Here is an 18,268-nt window from a genome sequence, read left to right as displayed (position 1 = left end):
CCACGTGACCCAGAAGTGTCTTCGGACAGTGCTGGCTCCCGGCCTCTTAAGCGAGATGAGCACGCAACCCCAGAGTCGGACACGACTGGCCCGTATGGGCAGGGGTACCTTTACCTTTACCTTTTAACCCGAAAAAACCACAACCTGGAGCGTCTGTAACCCGAGGTATGACTGTACATAAAATATCGCTCCCAGCAGGCAGTTGTGATAATGCACCATTGCGCCCCAACCAGGGAATCACGCCCTACCTATTTCTTTTCATTCTTCTTCAAAGGTTCCTTCATTACATACAAGTTTGTGCCGGGCAGAATTCGTGGAGTTGCCTTGCAAGCCTTGACTTTCTTCAGTGGAGCTGGCTGCATCATGGAGGCTTTACTTGTTCAAGCAGCTTACACCGCCTCACAAGGTAAAACAGCCTTTAAGCCGAGTGAAGATGGGTGCCTTCCTTCCTCCCTCTCTCCCACCCCACCCAGCACTGCTCTCTCAGTAGGGATTTTTACCCTCTTCCTATTGGCCATTGACTTCCATTAGACGCACATAACAAAATCTAGCTGCCAGCAGCGTATTGATCTCTTTTTCGTGATTAAGGTAGGTCACTAAGTTGCAGCCGGATTCATCAAAATGTAATGAATCATTCCTATTTTGATAGGTAGAATAATTAGTGTGGGTGGCATTTATTTATATATTATACAGGACTTCCTTCTCTTCCACTTGGAAAATGAGCTAGGGATTCTCGGGTTACACTAGAATACCGGAGCAGGTTTTTTCCCCTCACATATGTATACAAAGGATATTTATTTGCCAAATAATTGTTTAAACGAGAATTGAGCTAAGGATGAGCAAAATACCAGAAATCACATTCTTTTCTCAGAGCTTCTTACGAAACCTAAAACTGCCTTGAAGGTGTATTCAGAGGTGCATTAATTTTACCACTCTTACGTTATTTTGGATTCAATTATTATAGACAATTCTGATTTAATTCATTTCAGTTGCATTTCTGTGACCAGGGATGCTAAAGTTGAGAAACTAAGCCAGTCTTCCTGAGACTGGTGCCTTCCAGATTGGTGTGAGACATAGTCCAAAATAGTAGCAGTAGTCCTAGACTAAAAACTAGGGAGGATATTTGCAAATTCCTAAGTGGAAAGGTTTTGATATACACCTCTTAGGCACAGTACCTTCCAGATGTTCACCATCCCTGAATGCTGACTGGGGCTTATGGGGGTGAAGTCGAACAAAGTTCCAACATTTGGAGAGCACCACAGTGGGCACCCCTGTGTTCCTGTGCATATTGGATCTACGCTGCCGAGCAAGTTTTGCATATCTCTGTATAGTAAAGGTAAAGGGACCCCTGACCATTATGTCCAATCGTGACCCAACTCAGGGGTTGCGGCGTTCATCTCGCTTTATTGGCCGAGGGAGCCGTCGTACAGCTTCCGGTCATGTAGCCAGCATGACTAAGCCACTTCTGGCAAACCAGAGCAGCGCACAGAAATGCTCTTTACCTTCCCACCAGAGCAGTACCTATTTATCTACTTGCACTTTGACGTGCTTTTGAACTGCTAGGTTGGCAGGAGCAGGGACCGAGCAACGGGAGCTCGCGGGGATTTGAACCGCCGACCTTTTGATCGGCAAGTCCTAGGCTCTGTGGTTTAACCCACAGCATCACCTGCATCCCTTATACATCTCTGAATATTGCAATGCAATTCCTAGTACTTTAGGTGTATCAAAATGCACATTTAAATATGTATTTTGAGAGGTGGGTTTTTTAACAACAAGAAAATGCAGCTTAATGTAGAAACACAAGCTCTAAAAGTGGAGTGGAGATCTTTACTAAAAAAAAGATGAGCATTGATTAAGCATCACCATGGTATAGTAGGACGGGTGGTGTTAAGAACCTGAGAAGAGCTTGCTGGATCACTCTTTCAACTTGGTTTATGTTAAAGTCACTAATATTATGAAGTTGGCAAGGGGTGAGGTCAGTTTGGAGGATACCTTGAGGGTGGGGCTGACCTTCTGAAGAGAGTCTTGGCGGCTGGATAGAGAAGCCTGGAATTCGTACATTTCAAGAAATGTAATTATATTTAAAGTAACCATATCTATGCTGTAGGAGATTTCCACCAATCATCTGCCAACTTTGACCCTTCCCTTACCAAGAAGTGTCCATCACATTTCGGTTTAGCAACTTGAGTGTACCCTTGCACATCTATTTCAGCTTCACTCTTCGTTTATAGCAGGGACGTCCAACTCCCAAGAGACAGCATAGACAGACGTCTCCTCCCAGGAAAAAAACCTGCCAGTGATCTACCCATTGGTGGGGGAGTTGCTGAGCTTTTTTTAGGGGAGCAGGTCAAAGCTGTTGAGATTTGGGGGCTCACCAACAACACAACTGCTAACAGACAAACGCAGCAGACAACAAAGGAACTCACACTAGACCAGGCTTCCTCCGCCTCGGCCCTCCAGATGTTTTGAGACTACAATTCCCAGCATCCCTGACCACTGGTCCTGCTAGCTAGGGATCATGGGAGTTGTAGGCCAAAAACATCAGGAGGGCCGAGGTTGAGGAAGCCTGCACTAGACGCAGGGAATGACCAAGGGGGGAGGAGCCATGATTCTAAACAATGCAAGCGATAAAGATCCCATGATCAACCACGATCATCCGGGGATCCACCTGTCGATTGCGGTCGTCCGGTTGGACAGCCCTGATTTATAGAAATTTTGAAAAAGCCACTAACAGCTTTTTAAAGTTGCGTAGCTTTTAGAGGAGCACTGTCTCTTAAACTCTCTGGATCATCTTGAGATGCCAGAGTGGTTCCAGGGAGTTGGGTTGCACTAACAAAGGGGGCAACCCAGAGTTTACCTATTTTTCACATGGTGGAATGTTAGAGGAGGCGGTGCTCTGAGAGTACCAGGTACTGTTTGTATCAAATATCTGTTGACATGCAATTATTTGTTAAATGTGAAGCAATTTTTGTGAAACCACTGCAGCATTTGCCTCTTGAATCACCCATTTGACCTGCCTCTCTAGCCAACCCTGCAAACTGGCCATCCACAAATTTAGGATGAAAACTGTTAAACTTTTTTTTCTCTCTCTCTCAAGGCAACATACTTATGGTTCTCCCGTTTTATCTTACCAACCCCCAGTGAGGTAGGAACAGAGGAATCTGCCTTATACTGAATCCACACCATGGGCCCTTCAGGTCAGAACTGTCAACACTGGCAGGGACTCTTTGAGATTTCCAAGCCCTACCAAGGATTGAACCTGGGACCTTCAGTTTGCAAAGTGTATGTGCTACCCCTGAGCTATGACCTTTCCTCAGCCTAGGGTAGAGTAGGCTGAGAGAGAAAAGGAGGAGGAGAGGGAGTCTGGCACTGTCACCCAGTGAGCTTTGTGTCTCTGAGTAAGGATTTGAACCTGGGCCTTCCTCATTCTAGTGCATACTGCTCAACTGTCCTGATTTAAATGGGACACCCCAGAATTAACTCCAGCTTCTAATCCCCCCCAAAAAAAATTGTTTTTTTTTATTTTACATATTCAAATTTACAATCATACCACAACACCTCCCATAAGTACAAGATTTCCACGAATCTGTGAAATTCCCTCCTCCCCCTCTGTGGGTCCCATTGTCAAACCCTTTCTACTGCATCTTTGATAATACAGTAATAATAAAAAAATATATATATCTCCATTGTATCCATAGTTCTCGTTACATTACAAGTGTTATTGCGGGCCCGCTAACAATTTTAACTGTTTGCAGTGGTCTCCAAGGTAACTTGTAAATTTCCCCTGTTCCTTATTAAAATTTTTGTCTTCCTGATTTTTCCAGTCATTTTTGCCATTTCAGCGTAGTCCAACAACTTGATCTGCCATTCTTCTCTGGTAGGGACTTGTCTTCTTTCCAACTCTGGGCTAGCAGCATCCTAGTTTTAAATTTTGATATGTTTGGGATCTTATGGCTGCTGTTGGTTTTGCCAACTCTATGTATTCACTTAGCTTATAAATCCATTCTTATTTAGAAGGTATTGCCTTGGTTTTCCGTTTGCTGGCTGAAACTATTCTAGCTGCTGCTGTGGCATATAAAATTTCTTTTCTTATTCTGTGGGATATCACTCCCTATTATGCCCAGTGGATATGCCTCTGGTTTCCGAGAATGCTTTTATTAGCTTGCACTTCCACCACATATGATAGAAGGTGCCTTCCTTTTCTTTACATTTCCAACAGATATTTGTACACTCCAGCTTCTGATTCTTTCCCAGGATGTCCCATTTGGGCTCCTGCACTCTGACACAAGTCAGTTGGCTCCTGCCAGAGCGTGGGACCAAAATACGTGTTTTGGATTCCATACTCTCTCTTTGGGCCTGTGCATTGCCCCCTTCTCTTTCTCCTTCTCTGTGCCATGTGGCCCAAGTGGTGCCCACTTCCAGAAGCCCCACCCCTATCAAAACTTCACCTGGAAGCAAAACAAACCCTGCAGCCTTCATGTGGGTGGAGTGGGAGAGAGAGCCAGAGAGCAATTGTTGGGACAAAACAACCAAAGTGATGATGACAGCAAACACAGAGGCAGGAGGAGTAGTGAGCCCTGAGGGAGGAGGGATCTGAGTGACAGGGGACCCAAGTGAGGAGGGGTGGGTCTCTGTTAATAATAATAATAATAATAATAATAATAATAATAATAATAATTTATTTATACCCCACCCTCCCCAGCCAAGACCAAGCTCAGGGCGGCTTACACCAAATATAAAACAATGGATTGAAACACAACTTAAAAAAACAAGATTAAAATGCAGCCTTATTTCAGCAGAAACTCTAAAACTTTTTTGGGGATGAAAACGTCAAGTCTTCACTAAGGCCAACTATCCAGACTGGTCCTACGTGGGCCAGAAAAAGCCAGGGAAGTCCCCAAGTAGGAGTTCCATCACAGAAGGAAAAAGGGAAAAAGAAATAGGGGGAGGGAATCAAGTTAATTCCAAGCCAAAGGCCAGGTGGAACAACTCTGTCTTACAGACCCTGCAGAAAGAAATCAGATCCCGCAGGGCCCTGGTCTCATGAAACAGAGCGTTCCACCAGGCCGGAGCCACTGTTGAAAAGACCCTGGCTCTGGTTGAGGCTAATCTGACTTCCTTAGGGCCCGGGACCTCTAGAGTCTTGCTATTTATGGACCTTAAGGTCCTCCGTGGGGCATACCAGGAGAGGCGGTCCTGTAGGTTGAGCTGTCCAGTGGGAAGGTAGGGTCACTGAGGGGAGTGGATGTAACTTAGGAGGAAGCAGAGAGGCATTGGCAGAGGGTGGGTCATTTAAAGAGTGTTGAGTGGCCCAGCCATGCTCCTATTTCATCAGCAGGATGTTGGAAGGTATGCTAGTGAGACAGTGTAACTGACCACTGAGGAACACTGTCCCTGGTGTAAGAGTTGTGCCAGGGAAGAGTCCAAATCAGACCAAGTTAGCAGCTAGTTGTCCTAACAGCTGCTTCTGCACCATCCATTTAAAGCACTGTGATACGTTAAACCAGTGGTGGCCAAACTTGGCCCTCCAGCTGTTTTTGGGACTACAACTCCCATCATCCCTAGCTAACAGGACCAGTGGTCAGGGATGATGGGAATTGTAGTCCCAAAACGGCTGGAGGGCCAAGTTTGGCCATCCCTGCGTTAAACAGTCATGGCTTCCCCCAAAGAATTCTGGGAACTGTAGTTTGTTAAGCCCCTATTCCTCTTCAAGAGCTACAATTCCAGAGTTCCTGGGAACTTCTGCATGCAGAGCAAATGCTCTCCCACTGAGCTATGGCTCTCCCCAAGCAGGGGAAATGTGTTTGGGGCAAGAAGGATCAGTAACTGCGGGGAAGTGTTGTCTTTGAATCTGCTTTATGGCAGGCTTTTTAAATATCTGAGAATTTATGTCCAACTCCCCGCTCACTTTTCACCTTCTTTTCTTTCTGATACCTGATCGCTCCCAACTGTTTTCACCCCTCTTCTCTCCCCCCCCCCACCTTTAAATTAATTTATCATTTTTACTGCTCTCCTCTTTGCTAAATGTTAAGGTCAAAAATCTCCCCAAGGTGCCAAGAAATTGTAATGCATCCTCTGCCAGCTGAGGTGGGCGTAGCGAGAGCGGGCGTGTGTTGCAAATGTTACATGTTAAGTAATGTTAATGCGGTGCCATTTTGCTGCTCTGCAAATGTGTCGAGTCACAAGATCTTTTTCATTCATTCTTTCTTTCTTTGATGCAATTAAGGATTCTTAACACCCTATAGGCACTTCAGAGGGGAAATAACTTTGAGACAGAGGAGCCGTTTGTGCTTTCAGGTATTGCAGTACGTGCACCCATGCCGTTACAGTGCAATTGTTCAAATGTTGGGCATGGACCCAGAAGAACTGGGTTCAAGTCCTCGCTCGGCCATGAAGCTCATGAAGTGTTCATGGGCAAGTCACCATCTCTTACCTCCCTTTGTTATTGGAAGAATAGCATTGCAACCTTCCTAGAGTGTTTTTCTTCCAGCTTGAATGAGTCCTTGAACTCTGATAATGCCTTTTGCTGGCCTGGGTGTAGCAAAAACAGGAGTGTGCTGAGCGCCTGTGTACAAAATTTACATGCATTGCTCTGCCCACTTTTGCCTTTGTCGTCACCCACCACCGGCATGCGGAACCTGGAAGGTCGCCCAGAAAGAAATGCAGCCCTCTTTCTTACTTCACGCCTTGTACAGGTCAAGGAGACATTCAACTAAACATACAGAGGGAAAACTCTCACAGAACTACATAACCAGTCAGGGTATATATTACATCTGTGAAGTTTATTTCACTGCTGGTTTCTTACCCACACTTCCATCTGCCTGCCTCCTACCTCATTGACTTTAACACAAAAAGAATTAACCCTTGAGCTGCACTTGTAATATCTTTGCTGTTGAACTTCTAACACCAATTATCTGGTGGAACGGTAGGCTTTCCCTCACTGGATGTTTTCAGGCAGAGGCAGGAGACCCTTCTGCTGGGGAATGCACTGGCTTTTCCTGCCTAGAGCAAAGAGTCCTATTAATTTAAGTGGATCTTCAGTGCAACTAACTTTGTTAATATCTGAACCATTGTTGTTATTGTTGTTCAGTCGTTTAGTTGTGTCCGACTCTTCGTGACCCCATGGACAGTACGCCAGGCACTTCTGTTTTCCACTGCCTCCCGCAGTTTGGTCAAACTCATGCTGGTAGCTTCACGAACACTATCCAACCATCTTGTCCTCTGTCGCCCCCTTCTCCTTCTGCCCTCCATCTTTCCCAACATCAGGGTCTTTTCCAGGGAGTCTTCTCTTCTCATGAGGTGGCCAAAGTATTGGAGCCTTAGCTTCAGGATCTGTCCTTCCAGTGAGCACTCAGGGCTGATTTCCTTAAGAATGGATGCGTTTGATCTTCTTGCAGTCCATGGGACTCTCAAGAGTCTCCTCCAGCACCAATACCTGAACCATAGTAAACATAATACATTACTCATGTTGTTGGTGGGAAAGGACAGGGCTGAGTGATAAAGGCCAATTGAGACCGACCTTTTGGAGCACCGCCAACTTTCAACCGCCCTCCACTTGCCTGCCTTATTACAACCAGTCCAGAGGGTAGCACTGCTTATAAGCTTCCTCCTCCTTAGTCTCCCTTTTGATCTTGTACAATTCAGCAGAGGAAAGGATGAGGGGGAAACTAGAATTACAATGGCATTGGCTCTGGCGCCACCTACTGTTCATCTCCCTACCTTCCACCCTGCCAGTACAAATGGTCCCCAGCCACCAGTGCCAAAGATTAATTCATGCATCTGTGCATTACAGTAAGGCTTACAGTTAACTCTATGTTGGTTGTCCTGCTACGGAAGGGATGCTAGCATATTGTCAAATCTCCAGGTCCATCCAACGGGTCTAGCACTCTGGTTTGGGGATTGGAACCCAAATTTCCCAGATCCACAATGGCGCAGAATTTTGAAGAACTTTCAGACAAGGATATTTCAGCCTCATTTGCATCCCGTAGAATCTTGTTAGTCTAGAGTTGCATTTTTTCTGGCAAAGTGGGTAAGATAGTCACCCGGCGCCTTAAGTGGCGTTAATCATTTTTTAAAATGTATCTATGAAGGATGGTGTGAATATGATAAAATAAGACTTCTTGGGAATTTGATGAGTGCAAACAGATGACGGGTGACAGTGATATTTCAGTACAAGCTGGGGAAGTGGATTTCTTAAGGCTCTTTCTACCTCCCTTGACATTTTAATGAGACACATGACAAAACCTATCCCCCTGTGCTACTTGTTATGGAGAGAAGTTTTTTTTTCTAAAAAGTTGAAGTGCAAATATGTACATTCGGGTTTGGGTTGGAGGTTAAGAGTGAAGGAGACTGCCCTGAACCGGTTCCTTTTTGACTCCATCTCACCTCGGTTATAAGAGCCCGATTACATTCATGCTAGGCTGTTGGGATGCCCCATACATGGGGCAGCCTTTAAAGACTGCTCTGAAACTTACACTGGTACCGACTGCAACTGCTTGGGTGCTTGTAGGGACCAGATGGCATACCAGGTACATTTAGGGTTGCCATATTTCCGAAAGTTGTTGAGATTTTTTAGGAAGACCCCAAACACTTTTTTTGTTTGACTTGCCTAAGATCCAGGACAAAGCACCACCTTTTGGAAATTCCCTCCAGACATCAATTCCGCCTTTGAAATCCCAGTAATGTCTGGGAAAATCTGGACTTATGGCAATCTCTGGACATACATTGGCCCCTGCTTGTTTCTGTGTCCAGTTTAAATTTCAGGGAAAGGTTGCAACTCCATGGTAGAGAATCTGCCTTGCAAGCAGAAGGTCCCAGCTTCAATCTCTAGCTTCTCCAGGTAGGACTGGGAATGTCCCCTGTCTGAAATCTGCAGAGCCACGGAGCTAGATGGACCAATTGTCTGAGTCAGTATAAGGCAGCTTACTATGTTCTGGTGCTGCTGGTAACCTTCAATGCCCTAGACAGTTTGGGACCAGGTTATTTGAAGGATCAGCTACACCCATATGAACCTGCCCAGGCATTACAATCAATCTCAGAAGCACTCTGCATGGGTGTACCAAAAAGATCCATCAAATTATAAACAATGCCCTTTCAGTGGTGGCCCCATATCGGTAGAATTCCATCCCTATGTGGTCTCTATTTTACTGGGTTTCAAGCGGTTCCCCACTGCTTTTCATAGGATCATAGAGTTGGAAGGGACCACAAGGACCATCTAGTCCAACCCCCTGCAATGCAGAAATCTTTCACCCAAACTGGGACTCAAACCCACAACCCTGAGATTAAGAGTCTCATGATCTACCAACTGAGCTATCCTCTGGGCTACACCTAAATAATATGTGTAGTGCTGTGTATTGTGTTAGCTGCTACTGTTTAAAATCTTTATAATGTGTGGAGGGTTTTTAAAAATGAGAATATGATTAACATTGTTTTTATGTTCCATTTGGGTGTGAGCCACCATTGATAGACTTTACAATGACAGGTAAATTCTGAAATAAAAATATAGCTATGTGTGATGGTGATCCTCTCATTCAGTCTCCGATTGAACCTGGCTACCAGCATTTTCCTAAAGTGGAATTACATGGTTGCTGAAAAGCCAGATTGGTTAAAAATGAGATCAATATTTTAAAAGATGATGATTATTATTTTGAAAAGAAAACAGAAGGAAAGAGGGGAGAAAGCCAGATTAAAAACATTGCCATCTAACATTAACAGGAGGAATATTCCATCAATCCTAACTTAAAAGCCTAGATTAATATAGGAAGTCAATATGTCCAAACATGTCTAAATTAGATTGGCAATTATAAGCCTTGTATTCAAATGTAGAAAGGGCAGTGAGATCTTCGGATGACTGAGTAGTGAATGGGAGGTTATTTGTCATTCCAGCTTTGCAGTATATGTATCTTTGCCACCATAAGGGCAAACAGAATCTACTTTTGTTGCCCGTCTCTTAGTCCTCACATTGCAGGGCTATGATTTAGGAGTATGTGAACATCCACAAATATCAATGATTCTTCCAGAGCAAAGTTAATATGAACAATAATTGTTGGCCTTTAGTTGAATTTAAGAAAACCTTCAAAACTTGAGTCTGGGGTCTGTTTCTGATATACACTTCCAAACATATGCATGTCACTTCCGCCCATAGAGCTGCCTATTCTTATGAGCATTTTAAATCTGTTTCAAATACTTTTTGTGAGCTCAAAGTGAGTCTATAACAAACAGGCTTCACAACTTGGTGTGAAGATTCTGCCACTTTGCTCCACACATGCCAACCCCTGGGGCTTCTAGTTCCCATTCCTAAACTTCAGTTTGGGATGGACTGGGCATCTAATTCCATCCTATTTTCGTCCTATTGCAGCTTAATTTGTTGGGTCTTATTTGTTCCAGTGCATTGGATCTGTTCATTGTATCTATTTTGTGTGCACTATTTACATAAGATATCCATGTTTAAAATAAAATATACACACTTTTCTAAAAAAAAAGATGCTTCCATGTACATTAACGCAAAATATGTATTTTTGAGCATGACTTTGACGCATGAAAAATGCATTGCAAAATCTGGAGGAACGTGTGATCTGACTGGAAGTTGCCTTCTGATCCACTAGTAGTTTTGAGAATGTCAAATTCAGTCAGTCCACAGCAAAGAGTGGTTCAAACTATTTCCTCCCTGATCCCTATTCTAGCCAGTTTCTGTTGAACTCAACAAAATGAACTGTGTCTAAGGATGAGCAAATCTGTCTATTTCAATTCCTCTCTACTTCTCATTTTTTGAAGTCTTAAATTCAGCTCTCTGCATTTCTGCAGCAATCTTTTTTTTAAAAAAAAGAAAGAAAAAGAAACACCTTTTGAACATGCATCAGTGCAAATTACACCTAATGGTCACATTTTTGTATGCAGTATTTCCTAATGCACACACTTTCCCCCAACACAATGCATTTTTGTTTCTTGTTTTCTGAATTATATGCCTTTTGTTGTTGTTGGAGAACTGTGTCGCAAAATTCAGAAGTGTGCGAATTTCAAAGGTAGCTGTGCTTCGCTTTGCATATTGGTTTGAGAAGTGCAACTTAAGTCAGTTCTCATTAATATGCAAACAAAAAATAGATTTTCCCTCCCACCCATAAGCTGTAGCACAGGGACCCATATAAAACCCTTCCTTGCCGTCAGACACACTTATTCTCTTCTCGAGTCCTTGCAGCCGCTGGGATGTGTAAAATGAAAAGCTGCTTGATTATGAATGATGGCTCTAAAAGTTTATAAGCTACTAAAGGGGGAAGTATATAGTTCCTAGGTTCTCAGTCAGCTGACAGTGTTAAATGATATGTTTTAAACCTAGCTCTGGGAGTTCGGCTCAGTCTGTTGCATCTTTGAGGAGTAAGACAAGGGGAGTGGAGGAGGAGGTGCTGCTGTTCTGCTCCCTGACAAATGAAGGCAGTTTTTGTCTGAGGAACTGAGCGAGAGCAAACTCTGCTGGCACCCGGCTGGCAACTGACAGCTTATTCTTGTTGATCCAGTGGAGGAGATTGCTTAACAAAGTTGTGTTTGCGGTTGTCCAAGAGAAGGGCAGAAACATCTCACCCCACAGGCCCAGCTGCTCTTACACCTTAACTCCCAGTTTGGCCTTTCAAAAATATTGGTTGCACTGTTATAGAATTGTGGAGTTGTTTGACTGATATATTTGGGTTCCCTCCAAGCCTGTGGTTTTATTTCTGTACGTTGTGAGTCTGTAGTATAAGGAACTGCCTGGTGGTCAAACTAGTCTGTTTGCTAAATTCATAGCCCTAGTCCAGCCTCTTAAGCATCCTTTGTACATGTCTAAAGAGTTGGTAAGATACTGGGTGTGTTGCCATAGAAACAACCAGGTAGTGATGCTTCCAGAAGGACAGGGCAAGCTTGCCCCCTTCCCCTTCACTGAATGGAAGACACATCATGGGGATTATCTAGGCTCATTTGCAGTTGGGAAGAAACAGAGGTTTGATTTGTTCAGAAACCAAAGCTATGACTTTGGGAACTCACCCAGAAATCAAATGAGGAACCAAGATCTGTTGGAGAGTTTATGATGTGAGCTCTCCTGTCTTATACTTGTGGGCATGGAGTTGAGGGTGAAACACATGTCCGTAGACAAGTGTGCATTAGAACTCCAGCAAAAGATCCTAAACTTCTCAGCAGTGTGTGTATCAACAAACATGAGTGCTGGTTGCACACATGGGAATCCATGTACACACTTGTAACATGATGCTCAGCCTGTATACACATGTCAATAAAATCATATATCACAAAAAAAAACCTCCCAGTTTGGCCTTCATCACGAACTGGTGTGCAAAACTGGTTTGCACGTATTTTCCAACAAGAGGGGACCCTCCAAAGTCTCTCCCGGCTCTGAAGTACCTCCACGCCTCGCATGACAAGTGGGGTTGTATGTACACAAATATTGTACACGTTATGAAAGAGGAAGCCAAATGGAAGCACCTCCAAACCTACAATGATGTGCTGTGTCTACCTCAAGTCGTGGAGTGGAAACTCGGTCATCATTCCTACCTCTACTGTGCTTGCCACTGCAAATGTTCCTGTATATTCAAGATGTAATTTGATTCTCCAACATGGTGCCCGTGAGCACTGTGCTGCCATTGGGCCATGTTCCTTGGCACCTGCTAAGACCTCCCATGCATGCTTAGGGGTGCCAGAGAGAGGATCTTTTTGAAATAATTTTTATTTGATTTTACAAATACAAGGTTATAAAAATCCAAATATAAGTCCATATACAGAGGTTCCTCCGAATCTCACGACTTCCCCCACACCCCCTCCATGGAGTCCCATTTTAAACATTTACAACTGCATATTCTTCTACGCTCTAACTCATGGGTAGGCAAACTAAGGCCCAGGGGCCAGATCCTGCCCAATTACCTTCTAAATCTGGCCCACGGACGGTCCGGGAATCAGCGTGTTTTTACATGAGTAGAATGTGTGCTTTTATTTAAAATGCATCTCTGGGTTATTTGTGGGGCATAGGAATCCGTTCTTCTTTTTCAAAATATAGCCCAGCCCCCCACAAGGTCTGAGGGACAGTGGACCAGCCCCCTGCTGAAAAAGTTTGCTGACCCCTGCTCTAACTTGTAAATCACTCCATATGGTATTTGTTACGCTACAAGTGAAATGATGGAAATGATTTTCCCCCTAAATTGATTTTTGAATTCTGAATTTATTGTTATTAACGTTTTATACTGTATTTTATGCTGTTTTTTGTTGCATCAATTGTTTTAAATTTGTTGTTAGCTGCCCTGAGCCCGGTTTTCTGAACCAGGAAGGGCGAGGTATAAATTAAAAATTATTATTATTATTATTATTTGTGATGAAACACGCATGTCATTTGGCAATCTCATGCTTTGTGTCAAGGGACCCTTCTGAGGTTTGAGGGTACCACTGTATTTTGCCTTGGTCAGACCACACCTGGACTAGTGTGTCCAATTCTGGGCACCACAATTTAAGAAGGATGTTGACAAGCTGGAATGAGTGCAGAAGAGGGCAACCAACATCAAGGGCCTGGAAAATGGACCTTATGAGGAGTGCTTGAAGGAGCTGGATATGTTTAGCCTGGAAAAGAGGAGACTGAGAGGAGATATGTTAGCCATCTTCAAATATCTTGACACTCTACACTCTGTTTCCACTCTCTTGGAGCTCATCTAAATACAGTTTTTTCTCCTTTCTCCCCAACAGGTGACTGGTTTCCAAATGTTCTAAATGAAGGTAGACTAGAGCGGTTTTACTTCTTTTTGGCCTCACTAATGATGATAAACACTTTAGGCTTCTGGACCATCTCACACAGGTAAGTCCTTGCATATTCAGCACATGAAATCTTGACGCATGGTTGGACCAGCCTGGAGGGAATGAATATTCACATGTGATGTTGCATTTTCAGACAGGGGCTTGATATCTCTCTTGGAGGGCCTTCCCCAAGTTCCCAAGTGAGAAGCCACTAGAAAGAGAGAGGGCCCTTTCAGTGGTAGCCCTTCCTGATGGAATGCCCTCTGCAGAATTACCAGCAAAAGAAGAATGGCAAATGAAATTAATGGACTATGCAGAGTTAGATAAATTATCAGGAAGGATTCGAAACCTGCGGGATCAGAGATTCTTAAAGGACTGGAGCAATATTTGAATTATTTGAAAAGCAATTGTGATAAACAGATTACGCAAGTAGGACTGCAAGAAGTTCTGTAAGGAGGACTTGGTGAGATATTGCAAGGAAGACTTTCAAAGGAATTATTAGTTAAGGACAATTAAAAGTAATAGAGAAATTAAGAAATGCAGAACAAGTGAGAAAGAATGGGAAATCTTCAGAGGTTCTTGACAGAAGTCTAAAATATTGTGTAAGATAAGAAGTTAAGTTAAATGATTGTTGGAACGTGTGTGTGTGTGTGTGTGTGTGTGTGTGTGTGTGTGGAATGCCCTCTGCAGAGATGCTGGCCTGGGGCATACAATCCCGTCTTTTAGATGCATTTAGGTAATTTCAGTTACAATCTATTGAGTGCTTCATGCACCAAACAGTGCCTTTGCTGCAAAGGATGCTGGTTTTAGCTGCTGTGTTCTAGGTTGATTTGGGGGTTTTCACATGTGCTACAGTGAACAGGGATGGGAAACAGAGCCGAATGGTCCTGAATACACAGCTGTATCAGACGGGCTTAAACATTCCTTTTGAAATAGGCTTAACACAAACAGAAATAGGGACTTTCTTCGCATACAGGTCCCCGATATCCCCATCTTAGGTAACAGGTGAGCAGCTGTCAGTCACAATCCTGAGATGGTTAGACCTTTGGCTTGACTCTGCATGAGGCAGTTCAACATATTGGAGGCCCTTCTTCATGTGCCTCTTCCACAAGAGGTCCAGAGGATGGCAAAATGAAAATGGGCCTTTTCTGCAGCGGCTCCTTTTTTGTGAAGTTTCTCTTCAACCAGGCCTTGGGCTGGTTGACATCCAATGCCCTTTTAAATGTGTTGTGGGAGGGAGGAATGTTGCTTTGTTCTTGTTTTTATTGTGTGTTTGGTGTTTTTATCTTGTCTTTTTATGCTGTGAACCACTCTGAGATCTTTGGATGAAGGGCGGTATACAAATTTAATACAGTGGTACCTCGGGTTAAGAACTTAATTCGTTCTGGAGGTCCGTTCTTAACCTGAAACTGTTCTTAACCTGAGGTACCACCTTAGCTAATGGGGCCTCCTGCTGCCACTGTGCCGCCAGAGCATGATTTCTGTTCTTATCCCGAAGCAAAGTTCTTAACCCAAGGTACTATTTCTGGGTTAGCAGAGTCTGTAACCTGAAGCGTCTGTAACCTGAAGCGTATGTAACCTGAGGTACCACTGTAATAGTAATCTTAATCATCATCATCATCATCACTCTTTCCCTTTTGGACTCTTGAAGGCATTAAACACGGCTGGTATATCCAGACAGTATTACATTGCACTTCAAATGTCTTTATACAATAGAAGCAGCCCAGAGTGGCTGAGACAACCCAGTCAGATGGGCGGGGTACAAATAATAAATCATCATCATCATCAAAGGAGATTTAATTTATTTTTTGCTTTGCAGGTACACTAATCTACAGCAGGACTACGACAAAGGATACAGAGGGAGTCTTCTTCAAGAGCAACTTTTACAGCATGAGAAATCGCTTATATTTTATGACAGCATCCTGGATTGTCCCTCTCCTTTGTCTCCCGTGGAGACTCTCCTGTGAAATCGTGCTCTGAAAATGACTGGTTGGTCACACGGCGCAGTCAGTCACCAGAGTATTGTCTGTCAGATTTTAATGATACATTCCTGTCTGTGTTTATGAACTGACTTAACAATAAATGGATTGTTGTTTCTCCTTTTCATGTCCTCATAAGATAGATAACATTTGGAATCTCAGCGAGAGCATTCAGACTTCGGCCCCGATCCTTAGCTTTCCATATGCCTAGCTCCCTTTACTGAGACACCCCAACAGGTGCCTTGTAAGTGGGCAAGAGGAATACTTACAACTTTGTGTTCCATGTGTGTGCAAGAGTTCACTCTGAAAATGACGTTTGCATATAATAAAATCTCTTGCGTCACAATGCCGTGTAAGTTTCCTGTTCCAGAAGGTTGGGAATCTGTGTCTGTTGAGCAAAAAGTCCAGGCGACTGAGGCAGGGCAGTCAGCAGTAAGGAGTAGGAAGCATGAAGTAGTGGTAATAACACTAATAATACATTTGAGTGGCTGATAAGTTTCTCAGCAACCACTCCAACCTGTGTTTGCTGATGGTATGCAAAGCAGCAAGAGGCAGATGTCCACTTGCGCATGAGAAGCAGCAGGAACATAGCTGGGGCTGATGGGAGATGTGGTTGAAAATACCTGGAGGACACTAGGTTAGAGAAGGCTGTAGCTGAGTGTCCTCTGAGGAGGGTTGCACTGAGGAAAAATGTTTGGAGCCACTCCCTCCTCCTGATCCTGAATCTTCCCAGGAGCAGGAGGACAGTATAGATTTGGACCAGTGGTTTGCAGAGGGGCACACCGTATTTTTCTGTGTATAAGACTAGGTTTTCCCCCCTAAAAAATAATGTCAAAAATTAGGGGGCGCCTAATACATGAATACATCTCCCCCCATTTTCTTAAATCTGAGTCCCCCCCAAATAGGGGGTGTCTTATACATGGGGGCGTCTTATAGACGGGAAAATACGGTATTTCAGAAACTAGGAAATACTGGATGGGGAAGAGCTAGCAGAAGGAACACTAGGAGAGAGTTTACAGATTCACAGTCTCTGGATAGTATCCACACACACCCTTCCCCAAAGTCCCAGAGAGCTCAGAAAGTGTCAGAATAGAAAACACAGCGGCTCCAAGCTCAGATTACGAGAAGTAGGAGTGACATATATTAATCGGGATGGAGGGGGCAGTGAAAGCTTCTGACTGGGAGGAGAAGAAGAAGAAGAAGAAGAAGAAGAAGAAGAAGAAGAAGAAGAAGAAGAAGAATTTATTATTTATACCCCGCCCATCTGCCTGGGCTTCCCCAGACACTCTGGGTGGCTTCCAACAAAATATTAAAATACAGTAATGCATCAAACATTAAAAGCTTCCCTAAAGAGGGCTGCCTTCAGATGTCTTCTAAAAGTCTGGTAGTTGTTCTCTTTGACATCTGGTGGGAGGGCGTTCCACAGGGAGGGCACCACTACCGAGAAGGCCCTCTGCCTGGCTCCCTGTAACTTGGTTTTTCGCAGTGAGGGAACCGCCAGAAGGCCCTCGGAGCTGGACCTAAGTGTCCGGGTAGAACTCCTTTTCCTTTGTTCTGCTTATCTACTGCCATGGGGGAGGAAGCTGATACCCTGAAGCCTGACACTGAGGGTCTCATGCTTCCTCTCCCTGTCTTTTCAAGTCATTATGTAATGCCCGGAGCCACTCAGAGACATTTCAAACATTGAAAGCAATGGAAATGGAAATAGAAATAGAGAATCAGCTCTGTACTGGACTGCAGCAGGAGGATAGCAAGGTTTCAGGTGCCTCTTCCAGACCTACCTGAAGATGCCAGGGAATGAACCTGGGAGCTTCTGCATCCACAGGCAGGTGCTGTAACCACTGAGCTACAGCCCCGACTAATCCAGTGTAGCCATAGCCATTGCAGCCCTGAGTGCTCACTGGAAAGACAAATCCTGCAAGAAGATCAAACCTATCCATTCTTAAGGAAATCAGCCCTGAGTGCTCCTGGAAGGACAGATCGTGAAGTTGAGGCTCCAATACTTTGGCCACCTCATGAGAAGAGAAGACTCCCTGGTAAAGACACTGATGTTGGGAAAGATGGAGGGCACCAGGAGAAGGGGACGACAGAGGACGAGATGGTTAGACAGTGTTCTCGAAGCTACAAACATGAATCTGACCAAACTGCGGGTGGCAGTGGAAGACAGGAGTGCCTGGCGTGCTCTGGTCCATGGGGTCACGAAGAGTCGGACACGACTAAACGACTAAACAACGACGATAGCCATTATTGAGTGACCACAACCCAAACCCACGAACCAGATGCTAAACCCCTTCAGCCTGCACAGCAAAGCAAACTTCATTAAAAAACACACCCACCCTGTAAATTACCAAGCCTACTCTGAATGAGTTAAATGTATCTGCTGGATGACATTAAGAAGTGCTCTTTAAAAAAAAGAATTTGAACCATTTCCCAGGTACTACCGGCAAGATAAAGCATGTGGGACATTGTTTCAGGTAGAATGAGGGGGGGGGGCGAGAGAAGAGAGATCAGTGGCAGGGATTAAGCTATCC

At 44.2% G+C, this 18,268-nt stretch overlaps 1 protein-coding gene across 1 annotated transcript in view; it reads left to right on the top strand.

The window, feature by feature from the left end:
* The window catches only part of SLC15A5 (solute carrier family 15 member 5), a 47,551-nt gene extending 31,093 nt beyond the window's left edge, over positions 1 to 16,458 (top strand). Inside the window, exons 8-10 of the mRNA XM_083402170.1 lie at positions 275 to 406; positions 13,711 to 13,819; positions 15,578 to 16,458. Coding sequence (XP_083258296.1) covers positions 275 to 406; positions 13,711 to 13,819; positions 15,578 to 15,725 — 389 coding nt within the window. The 3' untranslated portion in view covers positions 15,726 to 16,458. The remainder of the gene's footprint in view (positions 1 to 274; positions 407 to 13,710; positions 13,820 to 15,577) is intronic.
* Positions 16,459 to 18,268: the final 1,810 nt, after the last annotated feature.

The sequence above is a fragment of the Podarcis tiliguerta genome, assembly GCF_965153285.1.
Source record: "Podarcis tiliguerta genome assembly, chromosome: 10".
Lineage (NCBI taxonomy): Eukaryota > Metazoa > Chordata > Lepidosauria > Squamata > Lacertidae > Podarcis > Podarcis tiliguerta.
The sequence above is the reverse complement of the archived record's forward strand: the minus strand, read 5'-3'. Positions and strand labels throughout refer to the sequence as shown.